The sequence below is a fragment of the Nansenia antarctica genome (genome assembly GCF_963989245.1).
Source record: "Nansenia antarctica genome assembly, chromosome: 8".
In the NCBI taxonomy this organism is placed as follows: Eukaryota; Metazoa; Chordata; class Actinopteri; order Argentiniformes; family Microstomatidae; genus Nansenia; species Nansenia antarctica.
The window spans coordinates 51931813-51951977 of record NC_137678.1 but is presented as its reverse complement, the minus strand read 5'-3'; the positions used below and the strand labels follow the sequence as shown (position 1 = coordinate 51951977).

Below are 20165 nucleotides of genomic sequence, written 5' to 3'. Positions count from 1 at the left end.
ACGTGCAGCCATGGGGCTAAAGGGCTCTGCGGTCACACATTCCTCCACTCCTACAGCCTACTGCCTACAGTCCAGACCAAAATATCAGCCCCAGTCATGTGAACCCAGAAAACATAACTGTTTTATTTACACTTGTAGGTGTTGTGATATGCCGTACAGTGGCATTATTGTAGTGGGTAGTAACATATTGTTCAGACAAACACACCAGACAAGATCACAATAGTCTTTGTGGCACAAACGTCAGAGATTGGTCCACTTGCGTTGGCCGTCATCCAAAGATGAAGCTCTTTTATAACTCGGTACAGAAAGGAACTTTGGTTATATTTTTGTAAAAAAATGAAAAAGAAAAAAAGAAGAAAGTAGCACATTCCTCTACCACTGTGTACCCAAACAAAGTCATATGAGCCTAATAAGTTGGGCAGAACATACAACTTCATGTCTGCTACAGTGGGGGAAATAAGTATTTTACCCCCTGCTGATTTTGCAAGGGAGTAACCCTGACCCCCTTACAAAGAAATGAACAGTCTATACTTTTAATGGTAGGTTCATTTTAACAGTGAGAGACAGAATATACAAAAAATCCCTGAAAATCACATTATATGAATTTTGAAAAATGATTTGTGTTTTATTGAGTAAAATGAGTATTTCACCCGCTAGCAAAACATGACTCAGTACTTGATGGAGAAACCCTTGTTGGCAAGCACAGCCGTCAGACGTTTCTTGTAGTTGGTCACCAAGTTTGCGTAGATCCCAGGGGGGATTTTGGCCCACTCCTCTTTGCAGATCCTCTCCAAATCCTTAATTAAGGTCCCTCCACAGATTTTCTATGGGATTAAGGTCCGGAGACTGACTAGGCCACTCCAATACCTTAATGTGCTTCTTCTTGAGCCACTCCTTTGTTGCCTTAGCTGTATGTTTTGGGTCATTGTCATGCTGGAACACCCATCCACGACCCATTTTCAGTGTCCTGGCTGAGGGAAGGAGGTTCTCACACAAGATTTCACAGTACATGGCCCCGTTCATCCTCCCCTCGATGCAGTGAAGTCGTCCTGTCCCCTTAGCAGAGAAACAGCCCCAAAGCATAATATTTCCACCGCCATGCTTGATGGTGGGGATGGTGTTGTTGGGGTCAAAGTCAGTATTTGTCCTCCTCCAAACACGGCAAGTCGAGTTGATGCCAAAGAGCAGGGTTGTCAATGACAACCCTTGAATGCTGACCACAGCACTTTCTCCCAAGTCTCCTCTGAATCATCCAGGTGCTCATTGGCAAACTTCAGACAGGCCTGTACATGTGCCTTCTTGAGCAGGGGGACCTTGCAGGCGCTACAGGATTTCAGTCCATTACGGAATAGTGTGTTACCATGGTTACCAATGGTCATCTTGGTGACTGTGGTCCCAGCTTGATTGATTGATTCTGCGGACAGGTGTCTTTTATACAGGTAACGAGTTGCGATTAGGAGTACTTTCTAAAAGTGACAGGACTAATCTGTGTGCCTCATGGTCACATAACCGGTCTGTGGGAGCCCGAATTGTTGCTGGTTGGTAGAGGGTGAAATACTTATTTTACTCAATAAAACACAAATATTTTTTCGAAATTCATATATTGTGATTTTCTGTGATTAAAAAAAATATATATTCTGTCTCTCACTGTTAAAATGACCCTACCATTAAAATTATAGACTGTTCATTTCTTTTTAAGGGGATAAACTCACAAAAACAGCAGGGGGTGAAATACTTATTTCCCCCACTGTAAGTCTGAACGAAAGTGAAATCATGGGATCTTAATATTGGGTCACACTAAGTGCTAGTAAACTATTTATTTGGCCATTACATGGGGAGTTACAGTGTAACAGTGAAGGTAGACGTTGTAGGCTAATACAATCATGGAAAGCACAAGCAGCTATATGTTACAATGTCATTGGGCGGCTGTGGCGGAGGAGGTAGAGCCGCCGTCTAATGATCGCAAGGTTGGCAGATCGGCGGTTCGAGCCCCGGCTGGCCACATGTCAAAGTGTCCTTGGGCAAGACACTGAACCCCAAATTGCTTCCAGTGAGCGGGCCGGCGCCTTGCATGGCAGCTTGCCGCCATTGGTGTGTGAATGTGTGTGTGAATGGGTGAATGAGAGGCCGTTGTAAAGAGCTTTGGATAAAGGCGCTATATAAGTCAGTCCATTTACCTTTACCATTTAATTGCATTGTACCTGCCTATTGAACCAGCACACGCGTTATCTCATAATGCAAAACTAATGTAAGAATATCCACAGGGGAAGCACATGCAGGATAGCAGTGATATGCTTCATATATTCATTTTAATGTCAGAGCCAGCACAAAATGCCAAGTGTTTTTTTCACGGGTGTACCAAAAAACACTGAGATACAGCTGTGCCAAGTCAGCTGACAAAGTACCCAGCTCAGTGGCCTTGTGGTTAGAGTGTCCGTCCTGAGATTGGGAGGTCGGGAGTTTGATCCCCGGCCGAGTCACACCAAAGACTATAAAAAACGGTACCCGATGCCTCCCTGCTTGGCACTCAGCATTAAGGGTTGGATGGGGGGTAAGACCATGGGACATACCAGGGGGTGTACTTGTACATCAGGCCGCCTCACGCTACTGAAACAGGGCCTATGGGCCATCAAAAGTCACCAAATGAAGTCATCCAGTCCCTTAAGTGTTTATTTACTTGGTATAGTGATGTCATCTGTGTGCTGACTTTCTTTGAGCAGGCATCAGGGCAGATCAGAAGTGGTTAAGAGTGTTTTTATTTTTATTTTTTTACCGTTGACTGACCGTGACTCCTGTCATTAGGTGCAGGACTGCTGAGGAGCAGTTTGCGTGGGGATCTCTGACTGTAATGACGTGATGATACTGACCATTCTTATATGGATGTTCCTCAGCTTGGGATGTTGTTGTTTACATTCTTTACAGTGGTAGAAACAATAGAATCACACTTTGCTATAGTTAGCGCTTATGTGTACAGGGAGATACAGAAAAGCCCTAGAAAAAAATTATGTCAAGGTCTAATTGAAACTTTCCATAACATAGGACAGGTCTCTCAGTCACAACATGTATGTACTGTATCTGATAATGGGGAAACTGGTTTGTGCAGGGCACAGATCAATCTTTGGAAATGTATCATTGAAAGTGAAATTTATGGGCTTAGGACAGAAGCGTTTGTCTGACCACAAGGTTTTATGGTTTGGCTTCCAAAGCTGTCTGTGAATCCAGTTTTAAATGACCTTTTCGTTGTTGTTGTTTAGCAAACGCACTGATGCGTATCACATTGGCGTGATACAGTAAGTGTTTGTATCTATCTTTGCTAGATATGGATCGAGGAGGTCTCATAAGTCGTTCGGATATCCGGTACTGAGGTTCTTGTTAGCGTGGTGTTATTGTAACCCGAGGAATAGTCTTTTGGTCTAAGGGCATAAACCAGTCCTGACCACAGCGAAACCAGACAAGTCACTCGATCAGTGTGTTCCGGAGTTTGTTTTCAATGACTTCTTCTTCTTAAGTGTATGTACTTTCCAAGATTTTTCGGGGGCCCACACTCAGCAGCCACAATGCTAATTGCTGGTGGGATGTGAGCCAGTGGAGCAACAATCACAGAGCAGCTGAAGGAAGTGTGCTCCTCCACTGCTCCACCACAGCCTCTGAAGTCTGTCGCTTCTGCGGTGGTTCTGACAGAGGAAGAAGGCATATTCTGGTCCCAGAGCTTAGTGGAGTTTATGCATGTCTTGTATTATATGGGCATTTGACGTATCAACAATGTTCAACGAAAGGAGATGACTTGTTGAATGCGTGATGTAGAAAACACTTAGTTAAAGTAGCAGGCGTCAGGTATAGCACAGTAAATGTCACTTTATCCTGTAACATCTAAACAATGAACAACGAGCGAGTTGTTTTGATCTTTGGTGATTGAGCAGATTCAGAATGGAGTGTTATGAATGAAACACCAGTGCAGTTGTTTCATTCATTTAAGCAATATCACACGAGAGGGAGTGCTGTTATACTGAATATCAGCACGGCTGTGATTGGGTTGTAGGGACGAGGCCGCAGGCCTATATATCATGTATATATGATATTGCTTTTATACAACAGTTCTACAGCGCCATTTATTAGTTAACAGTAATAAGCAACAACAGATTATGATTTGTTTGTTTATTTAATCATAAAAAATAAACTGAACTTCAAATGGACTGTTGCCTAGTAACCTGAACACAAACATGTAGTCTAATTAACGGTCATTTAGTAGAACATCTGTGCGGCGGAGTGATACATATAGTTAAAAGTCCCAGTGCTGTTATACTGTATATCAGCACTCATGGAATGCCTCTTGTCCAATCAAATCCAATCAAATGACTTGGTCGGAACTAACTATTGTATAAAAGTGCTTAATAATCTTGGGGGGGGGGGGTAGAGTAGGCGGTACCGCCGGTATGCCCTCGGCCTGGGGAAGGGGGGTGCATGGTTGTTACCAGGGTCAGCTCCTGGGCCAGGCATCTGCAGTGTGATTACAAGTGGTGACAGCCTCCGGGGATATAAACAGCATCAAAGGCCTTGCAGCCATGCAGGGCTGCCAGTCTTACACTCTGACACCATTCAAAATAGCATCTCTAAAACAGCATTGTTTTCTCCACTTTAACCTGGCACTGGAAAGGCACTCGGGATCAGTCTCATTAGGACAACAGCCCAGGGGAAGTGTTGGACTGAATTCCCAAACACTCAAACTCCCGTCTTACTGGTGTCTGGCCCAGTGTTTCTGAGTAGGAAGTGAATGGAACATTCATTATACAACAGTTAGTTCCGACCAAGTCATTTGATTGGACAAGAGGCATTCCATGAGTGCTGATATACAGTATAACAGCACTGGGACTTTTAACTATTATGTATCACTCCGCCGCACAGATGTTCTACTAAATGACCGTTAATTAGACTACATGTTTGTGTTCAGGTTACTAGGCAACAGTCCATTTGAAGTTCAGTTGCAGAACAATTTTTTGTTTATTTTTATGATTAAATAAACAAACAAATCATAATCTGTTGTCGCTTATTACTGTTAATAAGCGGCCTCGTACCTACGACTGAATCACAGCCGTGCTGATATTCTCTATAACACACTCCCTCTCGTGTGATATTGCTTAAGTATAGGCGATCATTATGAATACAATATTCTAAGAAGATGTCAATCTTCCCCCGTTATTTTACCACGGTGGCGTTCTTTGCACGGTTCTGTATATTTGTATACTGTATTCTGTATGTCAATCATCCTTCCTTATTGAAATCTGTAAATGACTCTCTAAAAAATGCAGTTTAACTGTACGAACGAAAAGATGTGTGTAGGCTGTGTGTTTACATGTGTGCGTGCACAAGTGTAAATGCATGTGTACAGTAATTGTGCCCAGCAAGCTAAACTAGCTGTCTGCTGTGTCAGACACATTGACAGGGTACCTCAGAGGACTTTCCTCCCGTTGACAGACTGGCTGTCTCAGACCCTCTGGGTCGTCTTAACCCTCACTCTCTACCCCCCTCTCTGCTGACATAGAGGGCCACGCCCAGCAGTACCATCCAATCAGAGCCCCCACAAACCCACTTACACAGCAGCACTCCCTTCCCATGTAATCAAGGAATCTGTCCCCTCCACACGAGATGACTCACTCCACTGTGATCACAGTTTTTTTCCCGGTGAATTATTCACATGAAGTGTGTAGTCAGCTGTGAAACGACCAGTATTTAAAATTCTTCATTCTTCTATTCAAAATCATTAGAAGAGATGAACAAATAATATGTTATTACTCTCAGAAGGAAACCCAGTTAGTGGTACTGTGACTGTGACGCTTTGGAGAAAACGATACTGCTTTAGCTGAGGCCTGCTGTTCCTTGTTCCTGCTGTTTCAGTATTCCTCAGAGACCCACTGCCTGCATTGCAGGGGCTGACATAGTTTTCAGGAGTAAATGTCATACTGGTAAAACATGCTTCTCTATTGGTAAAACAACTCTGCTTTTGTTCATGTATCGATTGATTGTATATTGTCTTTGAATACCAATCAGAGATATTAGCTCTTTGGAAATGCTTCTCCGAAGTGGCCAAAAACAACTTCACCAGATGCTTAGTCAACCCATATACTGGTATCCAAATGAATGCTGCAATGCAGTGAATTATTATCCCTATGACAGGGATGGGGTGTCTTTACTCCTCTTACACACCAGAGGGCGATGTTCACATTAGAGAGCGATCCATGCAACCTGATATGGAAACTCATTCTAAAGTGCTGCCCAAGCATTTTCCAGCAATGTCATGCATTGCCCTTTGACATTGATCCAACAGTGCTTTCTGACAATAACGCTTACTCTAAGCTTTTACCAATTTTAGAAGTTCCCTTAATCAGATTGAGTCAGAAAGCAAGGTGGCGTATGAATATTTCACTGGATTCATAGTTTTTTGGGGAATTGGGACTCAAGATAAAAATTGTGACTCAAGATTTCAAGATTTTTAATGTCTGCAATTTAGCAGAAAGTAACCATGGGTCATATTGTCTAAATCAAAATGATAAAGCATTATTAGAAGACTAGTGTTGATGATTTGAGACATTTTCTGCAGGCCTTGAACTTGAACTAAACCAGTGTTTAGGGGGGGGGGGCTTTTCTTTATACTCTGTGTCCTCTCTGATATCCTCTCTGCCCCATGGAGGCTGTGACAGACAGGAATTATGTCAACTTTGGCTTGCTGGCAGAATGACAGAATCTATGTTGGATGACTCACAAACCAGAGCAGTGTGCCGCCACCACCACTAAGAGAATCTCTTCTCCTCTATCAGCCAAATTACCTTGATCGACACCTACCGCTTCCTCTGCCCTACCCTTGCGACACAAATCACTCTGCAGAGCAAGGTGGTCACACCCTCACACCGCACTCAAGCTGGCGGCACAGTTTACGTCCTGTGGGGGGTGAGAACGTGCGAAGCGGTGAGTGAATGTGTCACAGAATGCCTTACGTTCCTGGGCTAGGTCCGCACGGCCTGGCTCGGTGTTGGGTTCCTGGGGGGTAAGGGAAGAAGATCCCGGGGGGAATCGGGTGCCGACTCAGCAGCTGACACCTCCTCTGATCACTCTCCCCTGGTTCAGCCATAACCAAACACTAAAGCCATACGAACATGATATTGACGAGGGGCGGGCGGCTGTGGCGCAGGAGGTAGAGCCGGCGTCTTAATGATCGCAAGGTTGGCAGATCAGCGGTTTGAGCCCCGGCTGGGTGTCCTTGGGCAAGACACTGAACCCCAAATTGCTCCCATTGAGCGGGGCCGCCGGCGCCTTGTATGGTAGCTTGGCCGCCATTGGTGTGTGAATGTGTGTGTGAACGGGTGAATGAGAGGCCGTAAAGTAAAGCGCTTTGGATGAAGGCGCTATATACCGTAAGTGCAGTCCATTTACCTAGGCCGGCTCGTACCGAGCAGGTAGTTTGGGACTGACGTGGGAGAGGGCTCAGTGGAGCTGAGCTAGCATATGGGGAAGACATTGTGCTTATCGTACCCCTCTGGGGGTTTGGTTGTGATAACTTAGCTTAAAGTTGAATCAAAGGTCCATAGCATTGATGCATCCTCTGTCAGTTGGAGTGAAAGCCGATCCATGAGATATCCTCAGCTCAGAGTGATGTGGTGGGACTGGAATTGCTTTCGACCACTCGAGCCACATGGGGAATGAAGTAAACGAACCGATCGACCACTAGCAGGTTCTCATGTTGATTTCTGTGTGATGGCATTCCAATGCAATATGTCTGTTTGGGTTAGTCTCAGTGGGTCACATTCTCATTTTGGATGTTGGAACATGATATTTTTGTGGAATGTATTTCTGAGTAGCGTACTTGATTATGTTGATATCAATTTTCACCTATTCGTATAATCAAAGTCATCGTTTCAGCCCTGGCCTCAAGAGATATTCAGGACTTAAGCATGCCAGTTCGCACTGATCAAAACGAGGCGCGAAAACAAATACACAAACGTCCGATGAACTTTCATATGATATTCTTAAATATGCATGCAGGTCGATAGATGTGGTCATCTCCATATTATAGTTTTGCTTGCATAATGTCAGTGTTGTATTCATTGTTGTTCTATGCTGTAAGCTAAATGTATTTTACGAGGAACTTCCTCTCTGAGATATTGGATAGCTTGTAGTTACCCTCCAACCACAGACCAGAACCAATCCAGGTCATTTTGCTGAAGGCTTGGCTAATTGCCAGTCTGTTGAGACTGTATGTTGAGACTGCTGTATTCTTGAAAACTGCTCTTTACTCGAGAGAGCACTTGTCTCTGCCAAAAGGAGCACCTGAGCTCACCACTCAAGACAGGTTTTTATTATTGGTTACTGTTACGGCCGTGCTGTGTTTGTGTGTGTGTGTGTTCTGTTTGTTTTCTGTGTTTCTCCCAGGTGATTGCCCTTCCTCCCTGCCTATCGCCATGGTGACGGCGCTCAATTAAGGGAGGGAGGATAAAAGGCGGGGAGAGACACTCAGATGGTGCCAGTGGGCCAGTCTACTAGTCTGGGTTGTTGTGTGTTGTGTGTTAATGTTTTAGTTACAGCTATTGTGTGGTACTTCAGGCCTGTAGTGTGTGTTTATGATTTTGACTCCTCCTTTGTTATTCTTGTGTTTTGAGTCACTTTAATTGAACTTACTTACTACATTATTAATTGATCTGATTTACTTTACATTGCTGATTAATATTATCCACTCTCTCCTATTTTACTGAGAGTAATTCAGAGAGAGTTTCACGGAAACCTGTTTATTTTTTTACCGTTATACAATCAATCTTGTTTTATTGAAGTTCTCCCATCCGCTTCTTGTTCTTGTCCACCAGTTCTATTTCATTGTTACTCCCCATATCCCCTAGATATCCACTATGATATCCCCATATCCACTAGATATTATATCCACTAGATATGGGGTCTATATCCACTAGATATGGGGTCTATATCTACTAGATATGGGGTCTATATCTACTAGATATGGGGTCTATATCCACTAGATATGGGGTCTATATCCACTAGATATGGGGTCTATATCCACTAGATATCCACTAGATATGGGGTCTATATCCACTAGATATGGGGTCTATATCTACTAGATATGGGGTCTATATCCACTAGATATGGGGTCTATATCCACTAGATATGGGGTCTCTATCCACTAGATATGGGGTCTCTATCCACTAGATATGGGGTCTCTATCCACTAGATATGGGGTCTATATCCACTAGATATGGGGTCTATATCCACTAGATATGGGGTCTATATCCACTAGATATGGGGTCTATATCCACTAGATATGGGGTCTATATCCACTAGATATCCACTAGATATGGGGTCTATATCCACTAGATATGGGGTCTATATCCACTAGATATGGGGTCTCTATCTACTAGATATCCACTAGATATGGGGTCGTAACAGTTACATTCAGTCATAGTTAGTGGCAGCCTATCTTTTTCTTTCTTTTGTCTTTTATAATATAAATATTTCAATGAATGTAATGAGCCGGTTGTATCAAGTATGTCTAAGTAAGCCTGTTGGTCTCGTTACCTTCACTGCTCAGACCTGGACTTTTTGTATTATGACATATTGTATTTTATACAACAGTTAGTTCCGACCAAGTCATTTGATTGGACAAGAGGCATTCCATGAGTGCTGATATACAGTATAACAGCACTGGGACTTTTAACTATATGTATCACTCCGAAATGACCGTTAATACAAAGTAGCCTGCAGATGTTTGTGTTCAGGTTACTAGGCAACAGTCCAGTTGCGGAACTATTTTTTGTTGACAGAGCCAGAATAAATGATTAAATAAACAAATCATAATCTGTTGTCGCTTATTACTGTTAACTTATACATTGCGCTGTAGAACTGTTGTATAAAAGCAATATCACACTCGAGGTCGTGCTGTTATACTGAATATCAGCACGGCTGTGATTGTCTTCTACTCGCCCTGCGGCCTCGTACCTACGACCCAATCACAGCCGTGCTGATATTCAGTATAACAGCACGACCTCGAGTGTGATATTGCTTAAATGTCGTGTCTCACCTGATACATTGCTAAAGTAGTCTACATACTAATCAGTGGAGGCTATTGGAGGCCAGCTCATTGTAATGCATGGAACAGTATGAGGAATGGTATCAAACACACCATTCCATGCATTACAATGAGCCCGTCCTCTAAATTTCTACCCCCACCAGCCTCCCCTGATACTCATACATTACAGAGTAGGCACGCATGTACAGCCACATGACCCTTCAAACAGAATTGATGAATAAGTAGTACAAGCACTGCCAGTTCTTGCTGGTTTTGTGGTTTGTGGTTTCTAGAAGGGAGAAAAAAAATATTTTGGGGGGGCTATTGAATTATAGATCAGCTGTATCAGCAAGGAAATAGTCCCCGAGCTGGAGCCACTGTCGATGCCTTTTATTTACTACTGACCTATATTACATTAGAGTGAAATTCTTCTAAATAATAGAAATCATTTTCACTATTGTACTGACATGAATGCAATTAACATTTCGTGAGCTTAGAATGATAAGGTTCTATCTCCGTTTAGGGTAGTTCAGAGATATTGAGTGTCAAAGTTTTTACATTCCATTATGTTTTGTGAGATGGAACCTTTGTATTTTATGAATTACTAACTAAAACATTTGAACATTTAAAAAAATAACACCACACAGGCATTAATAAACACCTAATGGATCAGATTATGTAAAAAAACTCAATTTTGACAAAAATGGGGATAGAACCTTATAATTCTAACATCACGATTTTTCGTTTTCATTGATTAAAGCAGAAGCCAAACAGTTTTGGGTTCATGTTCAAATGTACCTCCCACATTACTGAATAAAACGGGAGCCCCACTATGCAGACAGAAATCACACACAAACATCCCAATATCAGCCTGACACGATCTCAGTTGATTTTAGAGATGGTTCGGTGCAATTTACCTATAAATTACTTAATTTACTTTCACATCTTAGTGGGCTTGCTTCAGCAAGCTTACCCAGTATACATAAAGGTTAATAATTGATCTTATCTTAACAATCCTCTAACCTTCTTTCATCTATTTTAAGCTTGACACCTTAATTTAACTTAAAAACATAGACTGAACCCACTTAAATCATTCATGGGTTTCCATTGGATCCCTAATTTCCCTTGGCTCCCCATGCATCTCCTTTTTCATCTTTTAAAATGTGAATTCTGACTCCACTTAAGTAACTTTCATTCATACTGGTTAACATTTTTGAATCAATAAGGATTTAAAGTTCTATGTATTGACATTGGTTCCACAATAAGACTCTGCCCACAACGTTTCTTAAGGAACTTCCTGGTCTGATTGTGTTAAGAAGGTTAAGGTTGGTCTACCAGGGCTGGACACACTGCTGGTGGTTCTGATGTCATGCTTGAACAATTCTCTTCCAGTGCCCACTGGGTCTCCCCAGCTGTTGTTTCAATATCATCTAACCCCACGTTAATAAAAGCCTAATTGAAAGAGCTTGATATCCCAGTATATCCAGTTACTTACACTTGTGCAATGTACACAAAGCCTGTTTGTATGGCAGTACTCTTCTCATTGATTGTGTGTGTGTGTGTGTGTGTGTGTGTGTGTGTGTGTGTGTGTGTGTGTGTGTGTGTGTGTGTCTGTGTCTGTGTGTGTGTGTTGAATAGACCCTATAATTGGCATAGAGACAGCTGACCTGCCAATAACAATAGTAACCACCCTGGTACCTTTCCCTCGGGGTAACTGCCTTTTTCTATGTTCCATCTAATTCTACCTCTTATACCTCTTATACCTATCTCTCTTAATGCCTGAGGTTAAGGCTGGCATGACTGGATTTTAATTATATTTAAAACAGATTCATAAAGATAAAGTGGAAGAGTAAAAGTGGTGTGTGGTGTGGGTTATGATTCCAAGTTATGTGATGTTGTGTTAGTTAGTGGTTAGTAATGTACGATATGTGCAATCATTCTCTTTCACCATGCCACGTTGACTGATTCCACTCAACTTTATGTTTATTCTAAATGTAAAACAAACTTCTGACTCAAAATGGTGGTGATTTTTTGTGTGTATTGTCTACTGGAGGACAGTAAAGAAGAAGAGACAGTGATGTTGTGAGCTGGAAGGTTTTTTTTCTGAGTGAAAATGTCACTTTTACTGTAGATGGGAATGGGATCTCGAGCTTCTAAGAAAAGTGTGTTACGTAGAAGAGATGATGAAAGGGAAAATATGTTACAGACCCAGTTTGTTTGACAATGGCAGTTGCTGTTGACCTGTTTCCATTTTATTTTTGTGCAGCTGTGTGGAACTGCCTCTTTCTAGTCAGATCGCCGTGGATAATAGCTGTTGATAGATAGGTCAAGAGCAGTTCTCTTTGTTTAGGCCTCATGCATCTGTACATGTTGCCTTTTGATATTGCTATATGATTTAGGCTGATCCATCCTATGTGCTGCGCTTGTAGAAAGTATGTCAGATCACACTGAGAAATGGAGATGTCATTAAAGTTATCTTTAATCTCGGTGGGGCATCAGGGCGTTGTGAATCCTGATGGAGTTCGCAAAACGCTGCCCAGGGTTGCTGGGCACTCCTATAAGAAAGCAGGGCACTCCCATTAAGTAACGTAACGCTACACAAATGAGAACAAAACGTCTGATTATGCCATGCCAGTGCACGTCTGCTCAAACAATCCCTCATTTATTTGGCTCGACCGAGTGATATTGGTGCAGGAAGGAGCTGGTTCTTAAGACTCACTACCCCGATCATGACTTAAGGTTTATTTGGTCAATGCTGCCTGTTCAGACTGTTAGTTAGTTGACTTTACAGGATCTGCCTACCATGCAAAGTTTGGAAATGCTGTCAGAGGTGATTGAGCTTTTCAGCTAGGTTACTGTCCCTGTTGGAAACTAAGAATATCTGCTTGTTTCATCATGTAATGTTGCGTAAACAAGGTTGTGTTGCTGCATAGCCTTCCTAAGTTTGTGCCTCCTGCCTTTTCTGAAGAAGGATGATTCCATCTTACTGTAGATCAGGGCTGGACTGGGACAAAAATGAGGCCCTGCCATGTGGCTCAGACCGGCCCAACACAATCGGTCCGACCCCGCCGATCAACATGCTGGCAGTCTGTTGAATATACCATTTGTAAAAAAAAAAACTATAGAGCGGAGTAAGTGACATGGACAGCAAGTATACCAATGCAAGTGTGAACCAGTGTACTCACTCACTGTTGACGTACTCCACGGTGATGAGACATGGCTGCTGTATCTGTAGTAGGCCTAGCCCCCACAGTCGATCCAGAGAACATATCTGTCAGTTTCTGACATTTTGAGGCATCCTCTGCTAGCTTCTTACTTTTTTTCTCCCTAATTTTCTGGGCACCCCCTTTCACTATCTTATCTACGAACATGACACTGCACTTGGGTTGTCGGCCGAGGGATCAGAGTGGGGGAGGGGGCCGATGGACAGCAGGGCCTAAGCATGTGATTGGGCCAGCCCATGTGTTAGTATAAACGGGGGCCGCCGCTTGATTCAGCGCTAGTTGATGCCGTGCTATTTTGGGCCGCGCTAGTTTGGGGTCGGCCGCGCTAGTTTTATATTATATATTTCAAAAATATATTATAAAAAAAAAATTTGGGGGGGGGGGGGGCAGCCCGACCGGCCCGACCGGCCCGACCGGCCCAAAACTAGCGCGGCCCACCTGCCAGCGGGCAGGTAGATTGTATGGCCAGTCCAGCGGTGCTGTAGATGCAAAGGCTTCATGAACAGGGCCCATACTGAATTGTTGTTGTTTATGTTAATGTTTATGATTATTGATAATCATGCATGACATCATTACATTATGAGCATTAAAGAGGCAATCTTGTAATGCCTCTTAAATGATAGCCATTGATTCGAATACAACGTATAAATGCCTCATGGGCTTAGTTTAACTTTATTACTCCTTCAGAACACGAAATATAAGCTTGTTTTACAGTAAACAATGCCATTGTAAACAATTGTATAGCTTCAAAGCATTTTGATCTCATGTAGGCTAATTGTCAGTTAGGCTACTTAGTATCCATAGTTCTATGACATTTCTCCAACCCCATCCCATAGCTGGTTTACCAGTTGTTCGAATTACAATCGTTCTTAGAATAAAAATACATTTGAAATAAATAAAAGTGGTTAGGTTATTTGTAGCAAATAAATGTGTCGTGTTTCCTTAAACTAAAGCGACGCCATGGTGTTCTCTAACCCAGTGGTCTTCAACCAGGGGTCCGCGACCCCTAGGGGGTCCGCAGAGGTACTGCAGGGGGTCCGCCAATTTTTGTCATAATAATTGACAATTATTCACCAAATTGACAAAAATAATTTGTGAGAATTAAAAAATATAACAAAAATGATATTGAGTAAATTACAAGCATTAATATGCAATAATACACTACTTTTGACAAAAACTATTTACAAAACAAATGATTCCCATGAGGCAGAGTCTAACATAACGTAAGCTAAAAAAATAAATTAAAAACTGTCTAGCAAGCTAGGTGTTGGTTAAAATGGTGCAGTTCGGTCTTTGTTGTGAAATTAACGTTAATCAATAACGGGAAATTATATATTTTTTATCAATCATAAACACATATAGGCTAATAACCCAGCATATAAATAATAAGGTGGAATAAAAGGTGAATTAAGTAAATATAAAAGTTATTATAGGCCTTAAAATGTGACACATTAAAAAATATATACAGTATATATACATATGGGGGTCCCTGTTCTGTTTGTCTCGCGTCCAAGGGGTCCTTGGGCTGAAAAAGGTTGAAGACCCCTGCGAGTCTAACCCATCAAAAACAGCGCCCCTCTAGTTGTTACTAAGGAATGACTTGTCCCCCTTGGCACCATCCCGGAGCACCTGGCCGGGGAACACGTAGCATGCTATTGAATGACGTACGGGCATTCCCCGGGCGTGTGCATTCTGACCAAAGCTGACAATAACACCACGATATCCCCGTCTCCCTCCCGACCTTTGGGAGTTAAGAGACTCCAGAGCACGAGCCACTCATTCGTGTGACGTATAACGGTTCCCCCCCCCCCCCCCCCCCCTACCGTTGGCAGGTGCATTCTTATTTCTCACTATAATAACCGTTAGTCACTGGTGTCCTGCGCATTCCAACGTATCTCGCTGTGTAAACTTCCTGAACAAACAGCGAAGGAAGGAAGTGACAGACAGGGATTGCCATTGCTCTCCGGTGACTACTGGACTGTTTTTAAACAACACCTTCCTTCTAAATAAGGAAGCAGCCTGTCAGACATATGACCACCGTCCCAATTTGGGGCTCTGTCAAAGTACCCATCGCATCCCATGATTGCTCAACGCTATCCAATGAAAGTCCTCTATCCCCCATCCCACATGTGAGGGGATAGACGTCTGACCACACTCTCTGTGTCAGTAGCAGACTTGCGGTTGTGCGTTTGCTGCGCTCGCTGCACTTGCTGGGTTGCCACTTTCTCTCTCCCTCCCTCCCTCCCTTCACTTTGACGGGGCAGAGAGAGAGTGTCAGAGAGAGTGATGTCATATAAGGATGCGATTGCCTGGCATGGTAATATAGGTGTTTGGTAGTGGTCTTCTCCACGGCCAGCGTTGCCTTTAATATTGAGAGGCGCGGAGCTGCAAAAGATGGTAATCACCACCACCACCACCACCTCAAGCTCTGTCGCGCTCTACTGCTCAGCTCTCGGGGGGCTGTCGTTTCATGCCCGGAGCCCTGATCTGCCTTCCAAAAATAAGCCTTTACCACCACCATGCCGAAGGACGAAAAACAAGAAGAGTGGTATTTTTAGGGCCATTAACTTGGACCACGTGCGCCCCCGAAGGTAAACCGGGATGGCCATTGCGCAAAGGTCCCTCGTCAGTATGTCCTACGAGGCCAGCGCGCGCTGGACGTTGACGGCGATTGTTCTGCTGTTGGGGTCTTCTCTATGGGGGAGCGTGTCGTCGTATCCGATTCCAAGCAGGACTAATAATGCAACTTTGTTGGAGAAAAGATGGGAGACCCTCTTCTCCCGCTCCTTTCTGGGCATATCGGGAGAGAGATCGGACATGAACTGGGAGAACGACTATTTGCTGGGCATCAAGAGAGTGCGGCGACTTTACTGCAACGTGGGCATCGGGTTCCACCTGCAGGTCCTCCCGGACGGCGGGATAAGCGGCGTGCATAATGAGAACCAGTACAGTGAGTTATTACATCTTACTGACATGTCATTCTACAGAGGACATCTGATATGCAAGTAAAAGCGACCTGAGGCGGCATCGATACCCTTGTCGTTCTTGCCTGGCATGATATTTAATCGGCGGGGGGTCGGCAACACTGAACGTCTCTTAAAGCAAAGACAAATCTATTAAAAAACCCTGTATCCCCCTCAGTGCTAAATATCTTCCCAGGCCAAAACATGACATGAATAGTTGGACCAATATAGACGGGCAACTTATTTTTACACTGGCTCCTTCTGCGGCCCAGAAACGGATTGCCATCCATGCACGTCAGAAAGAAAGTGTAGTTATGAGAGATATTAATGTGTGTAATAATAAGGAAATACCAACAGCTGCAAATGCATTCACAACAGAGACGATCCATCCCTCAGTCAGTCGCCACCTGCAAGGTTACACCCACCGCTGCATGCATGTGCACGTCTTTGTTTCCCCAGATGTAATGCATTAGACTGCAAATATGACCGTGTTCTTCTGTGTAACATCATGTTTTTGCTTGACTATAGGTCTAATAGAGATCTCTACCGCGGAGCGTGGAGTGATCAGCCTGTACGGGGTGAGGAGTGAGCGGTTTGTCGCAATGAACAGCCGGGGAAGGTTGTACGGAACGGTAGGTGATGTGCGCAATAATGTCTCGCATGTCGGCTACTCGCATGCAGTTCTGGTGAGAGATGGATGGGACGTCATGTGTTTTTAGAAGGGCGAAGTGATTTGTTATTTGTTATTTGTTATTGTTATTGTTATTTGTTATGTTATTACTAGTGATTTTGTTTTCAAACACTTATAAGCGAGACAGATCTTCGTACGTCGGTACTGTGAGTGAAATAATTATAGCCTCCCATTCACGAAGCACTGAGCCCGTTATTGCGTTATTGCGTTATAATAATTGCACATCCTAGACCTAGAACAAGTCAACTTGTCTTCCTTCGCGGTGTAATAACAGTGGCATTTGTAAAGGATGGTACGAAAGTTATTGACTGAATTAGTAGTGGTAGCCTAGTAAAATCAAGTGATGGGGAATATGGCATCTATATAGTTAATATTGTAATGAAGATATGTGCGGTTTTGAATCCGTTTTTTTGGGTAGTATTGTTCCCGTGATGTATCTATAACGGCTCTGCTACTGCAGAGAGAACGGTCATCATAGGATGCGCATCCCCCCAAAAAGGAAGAAAAAGGTCCCCCTGGACTATGACAACTGAATAGTCAGCTGCAGTAAAAACGTCAAAAGCCGTCGCCATTGAGGAGAAATATGACCAAGATTATGACCCACTGAAGCATATACCATGTGTTCAACCTCGACAGGAGGCCAGGGTTTGTATGAAGTTGAAATGAGGGGGGGGCGTGTCAGAACACTTTTCTTAATAACATTTTGTTGGGCCTCCTGTGTATTTAGGATCTCAACTTGAATTATTGTATGGCTTTTGAAAAAATATTCATTAAAATGTTAAGCATATTGTCTACTTACATAAGCTTGACAGGGACATTCACTTGAATACAGATCTCAGCAATGATATTGCTATCAATGCATGTTTAACCACTGAACTGTAGAAGATGGGTGTCAGCGTTTGAAAAGGCTTGTTAATGCTGAGCAAAATGCCATCCTCCTCCAATTTCTCCCAAAAAACATTTGGCCACTGCAAGAGTGCAGTGTGCTGGTGTGGTGCCCCCAACAGACACATGCCATCTAAGCTTTTGCCAAAGGAAAGGTCATGTTAAAAGCACCCATGTTGTACTGTGATGTTCATCAAACGGTTCCACACGTCAGATTGTTGACGTTGTCTCTGCTTTGCCATTTTTAGACAGTCTTCCGGGACGAGTGCAAGTTCAAGGAGACCTTGCTGCCAAACAACTACAATGCCTACGAGTCTTCTGTTTACAGGGGCTCCTACATCGCTCTCAGCAAGCATGGCCGCGTCAAGAGAGGCAACAAGGCCACCACCGCCATGACGGTCACGCACTTCCTCCCCCGGTTACCAGCCAAACATTCAGTAACTCACTAACTAATTTGCACATTGTGGATCTTCTCCAAGGTAATATAGAACCATATATACTGCATTATACACCATTATGGACAGACTGCAAAAACTACACAAGTATTTATTCTATTTATATATGTATATTTGGATAGCTAACTTTGTATTAGAACATATGAATATGCCATTCTTTGCTGCTTATCGTTTTTCTCATGATTGATTGAGGAGTTTAAGGCCTGTCTGCCTGTCTCCTCCTTTTACTGTGGTGCTTGCTGCAACTCTTCACCCGGTCTTTGGGATGAATGAGTAATATCCGTTGCTTTTAGGAGTGAAATGGATATTTATTACCTCAAAGAACCACTTGACTGGATAAAGGGATGCATGGAGTTATGCCCAAAAGAATACTTGTTAAGTTTTTTTCTTCGTTGTTTTTTCTGAGACCTTTGAGCGCTTGAACATTTCACTCCTCTTTGTTAAAGATTGATGTCCAGCAAAGGGGAAACAGGCTGACTTAAATGCACTTCCCTTGCTGCACGATGTGAAGGTGCCTTGGTGTTCCCACTTGTGGCCCCTTTAAACTTGCATGTAAGAGACACCCACTGGAGTCAGAAATAGGGCTGACACTCAGAGGAGGCCTCGCGGGGGTAGGACTATCTCCGGTTTATATTATTTTTCTGTAATTAGATCGATTAAGTAATATTCAGTCTGGAACAGAGACCACTGCCATCAGCTATTGATGTTGAGAGGGTCGAGCTAGAGAGAAAGCCAAGTGGCCGATCTAGAATGTTTTCTACGTGAACCTTTACTATATTTTCATCTAAACTAAGAGTGGGACAGTTGAACATCCGAGACTGGATTATTCAAATGGTTTTGGCTCAAAGTTCTCTGATAAATAATATATGTCTTGTGATAAAAAAAGGGATTAAACGTAAACGCACAGAGAAAAAAAAAGCCCACAGACCACCAGATGGGACACTGCTGGAATACTACCCTACAGCTGTAGGTGTTTGGCTTTGGGTAATTGTGTATACAATGTAAAGATTGCAAGCTTTGTGCATCGCAATGGATGAAGATATCAATAAAGCCAATGAAAAATAATGTAAATAAATAGCGACGATGTGAAACGCTGATACAAAAGAGACCCAGGAGCTTTATTACGTTGCTTATTGCAAATGCCTGACAGGGGCTAAACTTAGTTCAGGTTGCACAATGGTCATCAATGATGGTGCCTGATGTAGTTTTTTTGGTAAGAATCGTTCCCATATTATTTATTTATTTGTTTGTTGATGTTGTTTGATGAGTTTTCCATTGACTGGGAGGTGCTGTGGGCTGAGCTTTAGTTTTAGTTGTCGTTTCTGTAGCATTGCAGTGGCAGGGAGGTGCTGGAAGCTTCTGGATGGTTTTAAATGTAATTCTGGGAGAGACAGTAATAGAGACCCAATTTGTTTTCTGAAAAACGTGGGGGTCCTCGCCTCGGCCCCCTTAGAATTGTTCTCTTTGGTGGAGCGGAGAAGGAATGGGGCTATTTTCATCTAGGAAAGACTTCTGGTACATTGTTGCCTGCTGTCTCGCTTTGTAGAATCCCCTGCTAGAATGTGGACCTGCCAGGATGACAGGCTGCCTCCCACATACCTGAGCACACCCCCCCACACACACACACACACACCCCCCACCCCACCCTCTCTGACCAGTACCACCCTACCGTCAGTCACCCCACAGACTGTAGGGGTCTTGAGATTCCAGCAGTAACCCAGGAGATTCCTTTCCCTGCTTTAATCCTTTTTTAGTTCAAGGTCAGAGTCACGGACCAGGCGCTGGCCCCGGGTCTGAGTCCAGGGTGGTCTGTTGTGGGTCACCCTTGATCCCTCGGCCACCTCGTTCTATCAAACGAAACATCTTTATCTCTGCATTTTATTCACT

The 20165-nt window shown here is 43.3% G+C and overlaps 2 protein-coding genes across 2 annotated transcripts in view; one reads left to right on the top strand and one right to left on the bottom strand.

Moving 5' to 3' along the window:
- Positions 1–10732: 10732 nt before the first annotated feature.
- tigarb (TP53 induced glycolysis regulatory phosphatase b) overlaps positions 10733–20165 on the bottom strand; it is a 23705-nt gene continuing 14272 nt past the window's right edge. Inside the window, exon 7 of the transcript XR_013937626.1 lies at positions 10733–10776. The gene's annotated coding sequence lies outside the window, so the exon portion shown is untranslated. The remainder of the gene's footprint in view (positions 10777–20165) is intronic.
- On the top strand, positions 15886–18272 carry LOC308164376 (fibroblast growth factor 4B-like; the record flags this gene model as incomplete). The annotated part of the gene is made up of 3 exons (XM_080538480.1): positions 15886–16234; positions 16776–16879; positions 18072–18272. The coding sequence occupies 3 exons, from the start codon at positions 15886–15888 to the stop codon at positions 18270–18272; spliced, it is 654 nt and encodes a 217-aa protein (XP_080394606.1).